General features: G+C 36.6%; 1 protein-coding gene across 6 annotated transcripts in view; it reads right to left on the reverse strand.

Annotated features, from left to right (window-relative positions):
- Positions 1 to 11,568: 11,568 nt before the first annotated feature.
- The window catches only part of N4BP2 (NEDD4 binding protein 2), a 71,420-nt gene continuing 65,811 nt past the window's right edge, over positions 11,569 to 17,177 (reverse strand). For 5 of the 6 annotated variants that reach the window (XM_081229801.1, XM_081229800.1, XM_081229797.1 and 2 more), the window contains 2 exons: positions 16,781 to 16,904; positions 11,569 to 15,379 (listed from right to left, as the gene is read on the reverse strand). In XM_081229801.1, coding sequence (XP_081085927.1) covers positions 15,334 to 15,379; positions 16,781 to 16,904 — 170 coding nt within the window. In that variant the 3' untranslated portion in view covers positions 11,569 to 15,333. The remainder of the gene's footprint in view (positions 15,380 to 16,780; positions 16,905 to 17,177) is intronic. The other variant, XM_081229799.1, reaches the window with a different exon arrangement.

The following is a 17,177-nucleotide window of genomic DNA, read 5'->3' on the forward strand; positions in this document are numbered from 1 at the left end:
CCCCTTGCCCCAACTAGAGAAAGCCCTCGCACAGAAACGAAGACCCAACACAGCCAAAAATAAATACATTTAAAAAAATGTCCACCAATTCTTTGACATTCTTTCCTTCAAAAAGTAGAGCTTATTCCCCTACCTATGAATGTAGACTGTTCTTAGTGACTTGTTTCTAACAAATAGAATTTGGCAAAAATAATGGTGTGAAACTCCCAGACATAGAGATCAGACTTGTGGTTGCCAAGGGGGCCTGGGAGAGGGTTGGATTCGGATTTTGGGACAAGCAAATGCAAACTATTATATATAGAATGGATAAAAAACAAGGTCCTATTGTATAGCACAGGGAAATATATTCAATATCCTGTAATAAACCATAATGGAAAAGAAAAAAATAATGGTGTGAGACTTCCAATACTAGGTCATAAAAGATATTGCAGCTTCTGTTTTGCTCACATGGATTGCTCACTCTGGGGAGAGCTGCCATGTTCTAAGGACATTCAAGCAGCCTGTGGAGAAGCTCGCATAGGGAGAAATTGGGGATTCTCACCAACAACCAGCACCAACTTACAATACATATGAATGAGCCACCACCTTGGAAGTGGATTTCCAAGCCCCACTCAAGCCTTCAAATGACTGATACCCCAATAGACATGTTGGCTACAACCTCCTGAAAGACTCCAACTTAGAATTCCCCAGGTAGACCACTCCCAGAATCCTGGGAAACTTTAAGGATAATAAATGTTTATTGTTGTTTTAAGCCACTAAGTCTTGGAATAATTTCTTAGACAGCAATAGATAACTAATGGAGATTTTGGTACCAAAAGGGGGTTCTGCTATAACAAAAACCTAAAATGTGAGAGTAGCTTTGGAATTTGGCATTTGGAAGAAGCTGGAAGAAACTTGAGGAGAAAATTAGTGAAAACTTAAAGGGCCTTGGCGAGACTGTTAGTGAAGCCTGGTCGGCTCTGAGGAGACTGCCAGGGAGGGCAGGGAGGTTCATTAGCTCACTATGACAGTGCAAGTAAAATGTATCTTGGTTTTCTCCTTGATAAATTTGAAGTCTGAGCTTCTTAGACCATGGCTGGGAGGTAATAAACATCATAGTTAAATGCACAGGCTTTGGAACCTGACTGCCTTAGTTTGAATCTTGGTCCCATCACCTCTTGTCTGTGTAATCTTCAAGTCACTTAACCTCTTTGTTCTTCAACTTCCCTCACTGGATTGTTATGAGAATTAAATGCATGTAAACTTAAAAGAGTACATATTTCTTTCTGTGTCCCATTGCAGAGTTAATTATGGTTGAGAACCTGCAAACCAGGATTGGGGTAGAAGCCAAGAAACACTGCCTTGAGTAAGAAAAGGATAAAGTGTTCATGGGGGCCTATCATACTAGGGTAGCATTTCTTAAGGTGTGGCCCACCTGCATTAGAATCATCTGGGGTATTTATTTAAAATTCAGAGCCCAACCTCCTGAAATTGTTTCAGGAAATCTGAAGGAACGCAAAAATCTGTATTTTAACTGAGCATTTTGTGGATGATTATTGTGTACGCTAAAGTTTGAGAAACTACTCTGGGGAGAGTCCAGGTAAATAGCCTAAAGATTAACCTCTTTGAACCTTACTTTTTTTTTTTTTAGCATCTTTATTGGAGTATAATTGCTTTACAATGGTGTTAGTTTCTGCTTTATAACAAAGTGAATCAGCTATACATATACATATATCCCCATATCTCCTCCCTCTTGCGTCTGAACCCTACTGTTATATTTTTAAAATTAAGGCAGTTTTCCATTCTTCCCCACAATTTATCCATTTTTGTTTTAATATACAAATAAGGTACATTAAATAATAATGTGCATTATTTGCCATTGAGTAAAATTAATGCTTCTGAAAGATATGCTAAGTTTATCCTGGGCTTGTGGTAACCCCTGGCATACCTCTACATACCTTAGTTGACATGCAAGGCTTTTGTGATAAATACATCAACCTAGTTTATTTCTAGTGCCTGATTTGACAAGTACCATAAGTGCTGTAAATACGGACATTTGATAATTCATCCTCCAGCTCCACTTTCTTCTAATGAGACTTTTTGTATTATAGAGGCTGGAAAGTTTAAAACTACATTTCCTAGACTCCTCTTGCAGGTAAAAATCTGGGTATAAAATAATTTCCAGCAGTTAGATATACTCTTATGAGATTTGGGAGGTGGAAATAAGTTGGAGGGCATCTATCTACTGCTATTGCTCATTCTGCTAAAAATCAGGTTATGGAGATGCCAGGGTTTTCGGCAATATTTTTCTAGTGTCTAGTCACAAGCTCTGGGTATGTTGAGAGTAAGTTGTAGTGGCCTCCTGATTGCCCATCTTTTAATAATGACAGAGGTGGCAGCTACTATGGCAGGTTAATTCTGCTGTATTCTGGAAGTCATTCCCAGAGCCAAGTCTAGAACCCACTTTTTCAGCTCTTCTACCAACTTTTTAAAACATATTTTTTATTATAGAGTTTTAAATACTTTCAAAAATAGGCATTATAGAATAATGAATCCCCATCTTGGCCATTTACCAACTTAGGCCAATCTTATTTCATAAGTACCCTCACCCAATTCATTTTATTTTCAAGCAAATCCCAGACATCATTATCATTTTATGTAAATATGTATCATTTTTTCAAAAAGCAAAGACACTTTAAAAAAATACAACCACTGTGAGATTAGAAAATATATATTGGTCTTTGCCCCTGGTTCCTGGCACAGAGCTCTTGAAACCCTTGTAATTTCCTAAGTGATAAGAACATGAGGGGCATCTCTTATTCTAATATTTGTCTTTGACCCTGTCCCTGACACAGGGCTCCTAAAACCTCTATGAATTCCTAAGTGGTAAGAGCACTAGGAGAATCTTTTATTCTACTGAGGTGACTCTGGGTGGCTTCCTGGATGGGGGCTGGTCCTCAGAAAGACCAAGTCATGATTAGAAGCTTGGAATTTTCAGTCCCACCCCTTATCCTCCAGAGAGGGGAGAGGGGATGGAAACAGAGTTTTAAATTTATCATGCCCAGGGACTTCCCTGGTGGCACAGTGGTTGAGAATCTGCCTGCCAATGCAGGGGACATGGGTTCGATCCCTGGTCTGGGAAGATCCCACATGCCACAAAGCAACTGAGCCATGTGCCAAAACTACTGAGCCTGTGCTCTAGAGCCCATGTGCCACAACTACTGAGCCTGTGTGCTGCAACTACTGAAGCCTGCACACTCTAAGGCTGCTCTAGGGCCGTGGGCCACAACTACTGAGCCCGCGTGCTGCAACTACTGAAGCCCATGCACCTAGAGCCCGTGCTCCGCAACAAGAGAAGCCACCGCAGTGAGAAGCCTGCGCACTGCAACAAAGAGTAGCCCCCGCTTGCCGCAACTAGAGAAAGCCCGTGTGCAGCAATGAAGACCCAACACAGCCAAAAATAAAGAAAAAAATAAAAATTAAAAAATTCGTCATGCCCATGTGAGGAAGCCTCCATAAAACCCTAATACATTGGGGCTCAGAGAGCTTCCAGGTGGGTGAACACCTCCACACCAGAAGGGTGATGCGCCCCAACTCCACAGGGACAGAAGTTCCTGAGCTCAGGAACCTCCCAGACCTTGCCCTATGTATTTCTTCATATGGTTGTTCATCTGTATCCTTTATCATGTTCTTTAATAACCTAGTAAACATAAGGAAGTATTTCAGTGAGCCACTGAGTTCAGTGAGCCACTCCAGCAAATTAATTGAAATTGAGGAGAGGGTCATGAGAACCTCCAATATGTAGCCAGGTCAGACAGAAGTGCAGGTAGGGACTTCCCTGGTGGCACACTGGTTAAGAATCCACCTGCCAATGCAGGGGACACAGGTTTGAGCCCTGGTCTGGATAGATCCTACATGCCACGGAGCAGCTAAGTCCGTGCACCACAACTACTGAGCCTGCGCTCTAGAGCCCACAAGCCACAACTACTGAGCCCATGCGCCTAGAGCCCGTGCTCCTCAACAAGAGAAGCCACCGCAGTGAGAAGCCTGTGCACCGCAACAAAGAGTAGCCCCCGCTCGCCGCAACTAGAGAAAGCCCGCACACAGCAACGAGGACCCAACACAGCCAAAGATAAATAAATAAATTAATTAATTAAAAAAAAAAAGTTGTGGGTAACCTGGGGACCTACTACTTGTGATTGTCATCTGAAGTGGGGGGGAATAAATCTTGTGAGACTGAGCCCTTAACCTGTGGAATCTGATGCTATCTCTGGGTAGATAGTGTCAAATTGAGTTGAATTGTAGAACACCCACTGGTGTCACAGACAATTGCTTGGTGTGGGCGAAAACCACACACTTGGTGACCAGAAGTGAAGTGTTCTGTGTGAATAGTAAAGGAGACACACAGAAAAGAAACACACAGGAAACAAGACTGGGTTTTCCTAATGCAACCACAGTATCATCATCCCTAAAAGAAGACAAAAAAGTTCTTTAATATAATTAAGTAACCAATCAATCTTCACATTGCCAATTGTCTTGTTATTGTTATAAAATTTTTCATAGTTTTTTTTTCTGAACCAGCACCCAAATAAGGACTACGAATTGCAATTGGCTAATATGCCTCTTAAATTTCAGTGTATAGGTTCCCTTTCCCTTTGTGCTTTTTTTGTTTTCTTCTCTTTGTAATTTTTGAAGAATCTGTGTTGTTAAGAGTTTCCCACAGTCTGTATTTTGATGATTGCATCCCACGGTGTTAACATATTCCTCTGTCTTCTGTAATTCCTATAAATTGCGTGTTGGATCTATAGGCTTGGTCAGATTTAAGTTGAATTTGGTTTTGTTTTTGACAATATAAGGTGATTTCCACTGATTTTTGAGCAACTGGTTCATTCTATGTATTAGATACCTTTCTGGGATAGTAGAAGCCACCAAAAAAACCCAAAACAAAAACATAATATTCTGCATTCAATCAGATGGGACCACAACTATACAGTTAATGGGGATAAACAACCTGACCCATCAAAGGCAGGAAATCTTTCCTAACAGTATTATCCAATTGATCTTTTAATAAACTATACTCCAAAGAGGTAGTATTACCAAGATCCACCTAAAGAGAAGCCAATTCATTAGATTATTATGACAGCCCAGGTAAAATGTGTCTTCCTTTTCTCTTGATAAACTGTAAGTCTGAGCTTCCTAGACTGTTGATTTTAGCTTATATAAAGCTGATAGTCGGAAACCTCCCAAAGGCCATTTGGATAATGGGCTTCCGGAACCGTTTGCTCAAAATTACAACGTGTCTAACTACCCAAAAAATCTGTTTTCATTTCTGACTGCTACAGCCAAGCACAGGTCTCCCAAGAGATACACTATTTACTGTCTACATTGTTTCTGGGAAGCTTGCCGTTTCCAATAAGATTTAAATAGCTTAAGATCCTGGATAACCTCTTCTTTACTTCATTTTACTAACCTGGTTAAGCAATTTTAGCAACCTCATTGTATTATTAGTCAGGGTTCAGTTAACAGAACAAGAACAATTCCAGGTATTTTTTCAGAAAAAGATCTCAATTACTTTAACCATTGGCTCTACCATGCAGTTTTAGCATTAGCAAAAGTTGGGCAAAGATGACCCAAACCAAACTAAAGCATGTCTAAGCATCAGTTTCTAGAAACAAGCAGACTTTGGCTTCCCCCCAACACCCGGCCCATCAAGTTATTTATTTAGTGGATTTCATAGCAGAGGGTTGAGTTAGTCATTCTCCCTAGTTCATGGCAACTATCACCTTTGTTCTGTGAAAGGCCCCTACATTTTATTGATTTATTCCCTTTTTGCTGCTTTCCTCATTTCCATATCCTTTCCTCACCCCCACGCAAACTTTGTATTTGCATGTGTATCATTGTTATCTGTTGTAAAACATGCACTGTTTTTTTGTGTGTATGTATTTTTAATTTACATAAATAGTATTGTGCTATGTATCTTTTTTCCCACACAGCACTGTTCTTAAGATTTATCCACACTGCTGTGTGTACATCATTGCCCATTCTAACTCCTTCACAGTACTCAATACTGTATTATCCACCACCTTCACATTCTCCCAGTAATGAAGACCTAAATTACCTCCAATTTCCTGCATCCTTGTGAACTTGTGTAAAAATTCCTTAGGGATACACCCCCCAGCAGTACAACTGCTGTGCCATAGGATATATAAACATTTTAACTCAACTAAGCACTACCAGAATGCTCTCCAGGTCTCTCATCAGTAGTGCATGAGAGTAACATGTAGCATTGTCCAGGTTTCCATTTTGCCAGACTAATAATGGGTGTGAGAGAATACCTCATTTTTATTTTAATTGTATTTCTCTTATTAGGAATAAACTTGAGCATGTTTATTGGCTTGCTGGCTTTTAGTCTCCCCTTCTGTAAACGGCCTTACCATATTCTTTGACCATTTTCCTATTAGATTTATTTTTACCAGAGTTCCTCTATATTTAGAAACTAGTTCCTTGTCCCTCAGACATTGCAAATATTTTCTATTGTCACTCATGACATTCTTCATTGGGCAGAAAACCTTAACTTTGTTATCAAATGCATCACAGTTTTGCCTTATGGCTTTTGTTTATGAGTGTTTTAAATTCCTCTCCATCCCTACGTGACAAAGATGTTTTCCAAAACTATTTTTCATATTTAATGAAATCTCAGATGCAGTATATGAAGACACATACTGATATCAGAGATGTTTAATTGTGGGAAAAAATGGCCAATGGCAATTTAAAAAAAATCTATGGTAAGGCTCATCCCATTTTCAGAAATAATAAATCGTGATTCTTAAAATTGATGACACAATTTTATAGCTTCACGGGTCACAATTGAATCAATCCTTCTGGAGCCCACCTATGTATATGTTTAGGTAGGAATCCATTTTGATTTTAATTCATATAGATCTAGCTTCCTGATCTCAGGAGGCAAGATTTCTGTATTTTACCTTTAAATATATTTGTGATTTTTAAATACTCTTTATCAGACTAAAGTAATTCCATTCTATTCTTAATTATCTGAAGTATTTTACCATGATAGGTGTTGAATTTTATCAAATACTTTTTCCATATCTAGCAAGTTAACCATATGATTTTTTTCCTTTTTTCTCCCCTTCTGTTACTGTGGTAAATTATATCCTTGTAAAACCCACTTAGTTGCGAAATATTATCCTTTTTTATGTATCACTGGATTTGTTTTTATAGTATTTTGTTAGGATTTCTGCATATATGGTCATTAAGAACATAGGATATATCTTTTATGATTATATTTTAATCTATTGTTGCCAATGAAGACAGTTTTTACATGTCTGTTTCTGCTCTCTTATTTCTACTAATTGGCACTCTTGGTGAATTAGTTCCTTGTATGCTTGGTTATTTTATTATAAACTGCTTGTTTTCCTTGGAAATAATATGTGGGATTTTTTTTTTTTAATCCACCAAGATGAAGGTGTATTCTCCCTGAGAAGATGTGCATTTGCTTCTGCCAAGCAGCTAATGGTGGCATTATCAGGCTGGAACCTCTTCAAACTCAATTCATTGAAGTTATTTGGACTACCTACATCATGTGACTTTGGGCTGCTAATCTGTGAGGGCCAGTAGTGGTTTTAAGTTTTTATGATTTTTTTTTTTTTGGTCTCTTCTTGTTCTGCTCAGTGCCAAGGCAACTGAGTCTTCTGCAGTCCAAAAGACTGAGTCCTTGCAGTCTTTCGGCAGTGGGAAGGAGGAGAAGGGAAACATTACTTCTGATTCATCCCCACTAAGGGTGAAGCCCCTTCAGGTGCTATATTTATGGGGTGTCTCTTAGCCTCCAGGTTTGCTTGCCATTGTCTTTTCTCACTGCTTCCCAATGAGACTTTGAAAACTGAAGTCAAGGTGACTCATCATGCTCAATGGTGAAAGGCTGAAAGCCTTTCCTCTACAATCAAGAACAAGACAACGGTGCCTGCTCTTACCACTCCTACTCAACACGGTACTGAAATCTTAGCTAGAGCAATTATTCAAGAAAAAGAAATAAAAAGCAACCAAATCTGAAAGGAAGAAGTTAAACTGTCCGTTTGCAGATGATATAATCTTGATATAGAAAAGCCTAGGGCTTCCCTGGTGGCGCAGTGGTTGAGAGTCCGCCTGCCGATGCAGGGGACACAGGTTCGTGCCCAGGTCTGGGAGGATCCCACATGCTGCGGAGCGGCTGGGCCTGTGAGCCATGGCCACTGAGCCTGCACGTCCGGAGCCTGTGCTCCACAACGCGAGAGGCCACAACAGTGAGAGGCCCGAGTACCACAAAAAAAAAAAAAAAAAAAAAAAAGCCTAAACACGCCAACAAAAACCGTTAGAACTAATAAACGAATTCAGTAAAGCTTCAGGATACAAAATCAACATACAAAAAGCAGTTGTGTTTCTATACACTAACAATGAACTATCTGATAAAGAAATAAAGAAAACAACCCCATTTACAACAGCATCAAAAACAATAAAATACTTAGGAATAAATGTAACCAAGGAAGTGAAAGATATGTACACTGAAAACTATAAGAGGTTGATGACAGAAAACTGAAGACACAAATAAGCGGAAAAATTATCTCATGCTCATTGATCAGAAGAGTTAACATTAAAATGTCCATATTACCCGAATCCATCTATAGATTCATTGCAATCCCTATCAAAATTCCAGTGGCATTTTTCACAGAAACAGAACAATCCTAAAATTTGTATGGAACCACAAAAGATCCTGAATAGCCAAAGCAATCTTGAGAAAGAACAAAACTGGAGGCATCACACTTCCTGATTTAAAACTACAGTACAAAGCTATAGCAATCATCAAAACAGACACAGACCAATGGAACCCAACAGAGAGCCCAGAAATAAACCCACGAACATCTGACAAGGGAGCCAAGAATACTCAAGGGGAAACAGATACTCTCTTCAATAAATGGTGTTAGGAAACCTGGATAGTCACATGCAAAAGAATGAAATTGGACCACTGTCTTACACCAGTCACAAAATTACATTTAAATTGAGATTACCCAGAGAAGCGCTCCAGAACCTATGAAAGGTACAATTGTATGGTTATACATATACAAAAGCCATAAATTTGCAGTGTTTAATCTTTTCCCTACAAAAAGTCACTTAAAAATTCAATCAAGAGAGCAAAGTTCAAGTTTACCACCTCCAAAAAGAATTACTTATTCCCCACAGTGCTTCCACAATTCTTTATACACAGCTTCTAGTTCTTAGGACATTTACATGTTTACATCTCCCTACCCCAGTTTATTTATTAGCTTTACATCACTTGTAACAAGTACTGCTTGTTACAAATAGAACTACCATATGACCCAGCAATCCCACTACTAGGCATATACCCTGAGAAAACCATAATTCAAAAAGAGACATGTACCAAAATGTTCATTGCAGCTCTATTCACAATAGCCCGGAGCTGGAAACAACCTAAGTGTCCATCATCGGATGAATGGATAAAGAAGATGTGGCACATATATACAATGGAATATTACTCAGCCATAAAAAGAAACGAAACTGAGCTATTTGTAATGAGGTGGATAGACCTAGAGTCTGTCATACAGAGTGAAGTAAGTCAGAAAGAGAAAGACAAATACCGTATGCTAACACATATATATGGAATTTAAGAAAAAAAAAATGTCATGAAGAACCTAGGGGTAAAACGGGAATAAAGACACAGACCTACTTGAGAATGGACTTGAGGATATGGGGAGGGGGAAGGGTAAGCTGTGACAAAGCGAAAGAGAGGCATGGACATATATACACTACCAAATGTAAGGTAGATAGATAGTGGGAAGCAGCCGCAGAGCACAGGGAGATCAGCTCGGTGCTTTGTGACCGCCTGGAGGGGTGGGATGGGGAGGGTGGGAGGGAGGGAGATGCATGAGGGAAGGGATGTGGGAACAGATGTATATGTATGACTGATTCACTTTGTTATAAAGCAGAAACTAATAATAAAAAAAAAAGTACTGCTTGTACACATGGATGTGATTAATGGATGTTTAAGAAAACACAGAAGTCACTATGCAAATATATTAAGCAGTATCACTAGAAATAACTTATGTACTTAATCTAGTTGCCACAACTGAGTTATTAGATTAAAAGTGATCCCACTAGCAGTTAAATCATCAACTGAAAACTCATTCCATCAGCCATGTTGGTTACTATTTGAATATTTAAGTTTAAATACATACAACTGTGATTATCTTTTTTATTATTCCTAGCACATAGTAGTCATCAACAAAGATCTGTTGAATAAACATATAAGAACTAATTTTCAGTAATCAAAAATGATGTGGCTGAGACTGCTCTTCATTCCCCTAATATACATTCTCTTTCCTCCAAGAGAATGCCCAGATTTTAGCTGAATATTTGGCAGTCTGAAATAAAGACAATTTCCCAGCCTCTCTTGAAGCTAGATGTGACCACATGACTGAGTTCTGGCCAATGAGATGTAAGTGGAAGTGTCCTGTGGCAGCTTCCATAATTCTTCTATAAAAGATCATGGCACTTGCCTATTGCTCCCTTCTTTGTCTTCCCTCCAACAGAATGTAGATGTGATGATCAGAGCTGTAGCCACCCACACTGCTTTAGGAACATGAGAGCCACACGTTGGATATGGTAGAGTGGTGAGCTAAAAGGATCCTAGATCCCCAAAAACTGTGGAAAAGAGCATGCCCATCAGTCCTGGACTCTCTATATCTCTGAATTTTAAATTAAGAGAAAAATGAACTTTTATCTTTGCCATTGGGAAAATCCATAATACCAGCTTCCCCTGGATAAAGGAGGAAGGCAGATTTATAAATGACAGACTTTCATAAACATATACTGTGGAGCCACATCTCTCTCAGTTGGGGATAATAGGATATTATCTCTTTTTCAGTAATTATTTTTACTGTTATGACAAATGCTGTTGCTCTATACTAGGAGTCAGAGAATCTAAGTTGAAGTCTTACCTCTGTCACTAACTAGGCAAATCAGTCTAAGCTTTTCTAACATACCTATGTAATAAAATTCTCTTGAGTCTTAAAATATAATGTATATGAAAAGTGTTCCACCATATAAATCACTATACACAAAATAGTTGATGAGACTGTAAGATACCTGTGGATAGAAGCTCTGTCTGTCTCACTTTGTATCCCTAGTAACAAATGCTCAATAAATATTTGTTGAATAAATATTTTTAAGTCCTTGCTAAATGAGTAAATTATTCTGCTTTGGAGGTGAATAAAGTTCAAAGGCCTTTAATATTAATTAAAGTATTACTTGAATCCTTTAGAGATGCAATTCTTAATTTTGACATCAGTCAAAAGATATAAGGTTATGAAAAGACAAATCTAGCTAACCCATTTACCTGGTTCAAAAGTAGACCCCTATTTGCTATAGCAAAATAATTTAAACTAGAATAAAAGGTGTGGTACAAAAATGAAAAATTTTTGACCCTTTTCCCTTGAAATTACAAAGTTACACATACACATATATTTTAATATTTAAACCACTAACCCTACCACATCAAATGAAGGATATCCTCACACTAGACAGTGGTTAAAGTATTTTATTAAATTAAGTACATAATTTGCAAATGGTTTCATAAGAAATTTTAAAAGCAAAGTTATAAAACATTTTCAATAAAAAAGTACAGAGTTAACAGCAAAATTACATTTTCTTTATAGTACAAATAAAAGTATTTTGTTTCTTATATACTATCTGAAAATTTTATAATATATTCTCCAACTCACAGCTGCAATATATTTTAATGAGAAGTCTCATGGTTAATTCAATCATTTGTTAATCAGGGTTCATCATTTGGACCATAAAATTCAACTGCTCAACTTTAAGGAAAATAATAAAATTCATCATCATGTAATGTGAAGTTATAAAAAGCTCTTCGGGATGTAGATGTATTCTAGCCTTATTTCTCTAATAAATTCTGCAAAGAGACATTAAGTAACACTGTAAACTTGAATTACATTTTAAAAATAAGCACCATTAACATACATTCTACACAAACTTACTTCACCTTTTAAATGACAATTTTTTTTGGCCACGCCAACATTTAAATCTGTTTTCTTTACCATGTAAATAAAAATAAGCAATATTTAACCACTACACAGAAAAATTATCAAACTTCACCTCAATTGCACAATGGAAAAGCACTTAGAAGAAGCACTTGGAAAAAACAGCACACATTATTTCTGTGTCTTTTTTATACATTTTGTCATTTTCTTAAATTGAGAGCAGTTAAAACATTGTCAGAGCAATTTCCTGAGTTTCAAAGTTTCCAATTTCCAGCTCAGAAATAACCAATCTTACTTTTATACACGTCCTTTTTCTAAGCATACAAAACACTTGAATTTAAAAAGACAAAGACCAAAATAAAGGATTGGAAACAATCCAACAGAATTATTTAGCTTTTCTTCTCAAAATGTGTTATAATACACAAGACACTTTAAAGTCAGGATTTCTACTATACAATATGTCCTACATTTAAAGGCCTTTAAATTGCAAGTAGTATTGAAACACTAATAAATTGAAGAAACCTCAACTTGAAAACAATATAGAGATATATGAACATCCAATAAATGTAAGACAACATGCTTCCATTTCTCCTGTTGAAGGAAGGAAATGAATAGTTGGAAATACTGTTAAGAGTCCAACCCCACTTTCCCTGTGGTTTCCACATTAGTTCTCTTTTCCCCCTGGTAGATACTGGTAAGAGGCTCTTGAAAGAATATAACTGTTACTAAACTCTTGCAAATTACAGAAGTGTTATACTTTTAAAATATTAATAACTTTGCAAAGAGCCATTCTAATAAGTCATATATTAGCACAAATATACCAATACATACATGAAAATTTTGATAATCCCCACATTATCATTAGTTTTGACACACAGGATTTAGAAATGGGCAAAAGAGAAAAATTTGATAATCCTCAAACTCTGTTTACCTTTGGCATACAGGATTTAGAAATAGGCAAAACAAGAAAGGGGCAATTATAAAATTTTCTTTCATAATTATGTGTTGGTTAAACTATGCTACATAGTGGAGTAGGAGGCAGTTTGGTACTAAACAACTTCATAAAAACATTTATGATGCTCAAAATTTGCCTATATATTTATGGATGATTAAGAAGAAATACCCTAGATTTACCAAATAAAGCATAAAATTAGAGTTGATACAGTACAAAACATAGGTTCTTTCATTTGGTTTCTGCCCACAAAATACCCTACCTCTTGTTCTTTTTGACTGCTCCCACATCAATCATAATTATAATAAATAATACTGAAATAAGTCTAGCTGAAGTGCTCAAAAGTGATGTCTTTTTAAAACTGGGTAAGGAAATATAAAAACAGAAAATGAGTATGCAGCTGCACACACTAGAATAATTCTAGGTCTTAGTACTGTTATTCACATTTCTTAAATCGTATCAATTTATATGTAGAAAGACTTTATTTCATTAACAGTTGTAGTTTTATAAATTGCTGAAAGGAATTGCTTTATTTTTAATGTACACAATTCTTCTAGACATCACACAAAACATAATGCCAAACTGTTGGCATTCTTTTCTTTTTTTTAACATATTACCACAAACATAACAAATGTGAATAATACTTAAATACCAGTCACTATTTCTAATTAATAAACATATATTTTTATTTTTGTGGAAATGAATTCAATGATATGGCTCTTCTTTTACAAGCATGCTTTCATGATATATAAAGACATTTTTCGAATTTTATTTTCATTAAAATGTCTGTTCTTTTGGGAAACCATTCTGAAATTCAGGATTCTTTCAGTAATAGCTCAATCGTATCATTCCTGATCCAAATAATTTTTTATGCTTATCAAAAAGCAATTGTTCGCTAAAATTACGTATGTTGAAAATATCCTTCATATCCAAAGTCAAATTTATCTAAGCCAGTGTCTCACATTGGAAAATTATACTTCACCACACTAAACTTGCATAAAGGAAATTATAACTGACATACTAACAGGACTTTTTAGCTCACCAAAAAACAGAAGTCAATGAAAATTTCCTTTCAGAAAGTTGGTTCTTTTTAAAAATAAAGGTAAAAAACTTTTAAATTGTAATAATTTCTTTTATGATTATATCAAAAAAGTTTTCTATATCTATTTAAGTTAATAGGATTTTGATCTACTGTAATTTAGAAATTACATGCCTCAAATATAAAATATAGCTCTTTAAGTACTGTCTTCAATACCACTTACACAGACAGTTCTATAAGACTAGAAGCAGTTTTATAAGACAGGAGCACTTGGTAGATATCTAACCATTTCTCCTTCTCTGAAAACTTGCCTGCCTATGGAAGGTATAAAACTGCAATATAATCTCAGACTCCAACTTTACTCCTGGAAAATGTACACACACAGAACAAAGGAACAAAAGATAAGAGATCACGATCATATACAAAGCAGAAGAAAGTGCAACAACATGTCTTCCTTCCTGTAGGATAGAGCAAAATGATTTTTTTTGTATTGTTTTGAAATCAAAAAACACTCAAGTGTTTTTGTTAGAACTCCTTTCTTTCATTACTACTGGTACTAGTACTTCTTTTTTTAAAAAAATTAATTAATTTATTTACCTTTGGCTATGTTGGGTCTTCGTTTCTGTGAGAGGGCTTCCTCCAGTTGCGGCAAGCGGGGGCCACTCTTCATCGCGGTGTGCGGGCCTCTCACCATTGCGGCCTCTCCGGTTGCGGAGCACAGGCTCCAGATGCGCAGGCTCAGTAGCTGTGGCCCACGGGCCCAGTTGCTCCGCGGTATGTGGGACCCTCTCAGACCAGGGCTCAAACCCGTGTCCCCAGCACGGGCAGGCAGATTCTCAACCACTGCGCCACCAGGGAAGCCCAGTACTTCTTTTTTAAATACAAGCTTTTGAAGGGCTTGTATTATGAACCAGGTCTCAAAGCACTTTAAATATCTCTCATAGAAGCCTTTAAGGCTACTAAATGTCAAACAACAATTAATATAAAGGTTACATTTTCTGTCTGAGAAAGAATCAGAGCATTTCAATCTTTAAAACTGCAGCTGATAATTTTCTTAGACATTTTGTAATCAGTAAAAATTCTCTTTAATACTTTTAATAGACTACCTATTTGGCATGTGATTCAGTAAAAAATTAAACTTCTCTTGAATTTTGAAAAACATAATGTTTTTCTGTTTTATAACTGGACATTACTTCTAATAAAACACACATTTACAGTACAGTTGACTAAATTACTGCAAATAAAACTAATTTTAACCTACAAACCTTCACACTTTTAAGTCAAGGACATTTATTTTACTTTAGCATGACTTTCAAGCACCCTGGTTTAATTTCAGAGAACCTGCAGAAATGAAAAAAAGAGTTATTTTAAAGATAAGAATTTCAAACTGATTAAGAAACATAATCTTGTAATCAATTCAAGTGCCTATGGTAAACATAATATTCACTATCAAAACACTCTCCTTTAAGTTAAATCCAGCACTAATATCTATGCTTATGTTCCTTTTAATCTATTGTCAAAATAAATACATGACTAAGGCTGGGGGTTACTCCTAATTTAGTAGTTATTACAATTTAAGATTTTTTAAAATTCTCAAGCCTGTATTTGACCCTCATGAACAACAGCACGCTGCATGAAGGATAAGACGATGTCTGCATTACATTATTTCTATGCATTGTAACAATACCAAGAAATCTCTAATAGGTAAGTCTGATTCATCAGGCCATGAAATGCTTTCAACTCCCTCACTGTGAAATTTAAAGAAACACAAGTCTCTGGGGCTTCCCTGGTGGCGCAGTGGTTGAGAGTCTGCCTGCCGATACAGGGCACACGGGTTCATGCCCCGGTCCGGGAAGATCCCACATGCCGCAGAGCGGCTAGGCCAGTGAGCCATGGCCGCTGAGCCTGCGCGTCTGGAGCCTGTGCTCTGCAACGGGAGAGGCCCGCGTACCGAAAAAAAAAAAAAAAAAAAACAAGAAACACAAGTCTCTAAAACAGATCATTAATCCCAACATGATAATGTTGTGGTCTAACTACTCCTTTTGTAAAAGTAACTCTAATATGTCATCTATTTTCATGCTCAGAATTAACACTACCATTTTCTATAATATAGCCAACATTTTATTACATGACAAACAAAATATGCTACACTCATTGAAACTAGAAGTAAGGGAAGGAGGGTACTTAGATTCCTCATAACCACTTAATGAAAAAGGACATTTCATGTTTGTCAGCTAAGATCAATAATGGCACTTAATTTATGAAGATGTATAAATTTGTAACTGACTGGAGATTTCCACTAATGTTTAAATACATCCAAATTATAACCACATTTTAGCAGAAGCTCCAACTCCTTCCAAAATCCACAGACATGTTATTTCTTTTCAAAGGAATTAATTAAACAGCAACCTTAAACTATGATACGTATAATCTAACTACCTTGAATGATACATTATCAAAAAAACACAAATATACTTTTCTTTTAGATTTTTAATTTATGATAGAAATAGTTTTGTCAAATGATTACTTCAACAACAAACATTTTTCTCTCATTTCTGGTTTAGTGGACATCATAAATCTAGAAAGGAATGTTATATATCATAATCTAGTCATGAATTTATGGCTAGAATCAGATGGTTAAATTTAGTTAACTATTTTAACAAATTGTTCTGAGCAAACTATTAGTGTTTACCATCTGCATATGGGCAACTGCCATTATCGATAACAGAAATCTATACTCACCTGAAGCTATGGCTTGTGAGGTATTTAATGACAGCTGGTTTGATGCGAGCAACTCCTCCCTGGCTGTGGTTTCCTCTCCCCGTAATCACAGAGAGATAGGGCTTACCACCATTCTGCTTAAATTCTGTTACAACAGGAATTGGAACCGTTAAAATTGATCTATCTTACATTCTCAACAGAAAACAAACCTTTACTCAAACACGTATGAAATAATTTTCATGAGGATTTAGAGACTTATCACTTCAAAAATCCCCAAATTAATGTTTTTAAATGTACTGTTTCATCTACATTTTAAGTATGGAAGCTTCCTAGCAACTCATCCACCTAAAGACTTTAGTGGGACTTCTCCTGTGGGGAGAGAGATTTCCATGTGCTATCAGAATTTCTCTCTGAAATA

Source organism: Mesoplodon bidens, assembly GCF_964165515.1.
Source record: "Mesoplodon bidens genome assembly, chromosome: 1".
Lineage (NCBI taxonomy): Eukaryota > Metazoa > Chordata > Mammalia > Artiodactyla > Ziphiidae > Mesoplodon > Mesoplodon bidens.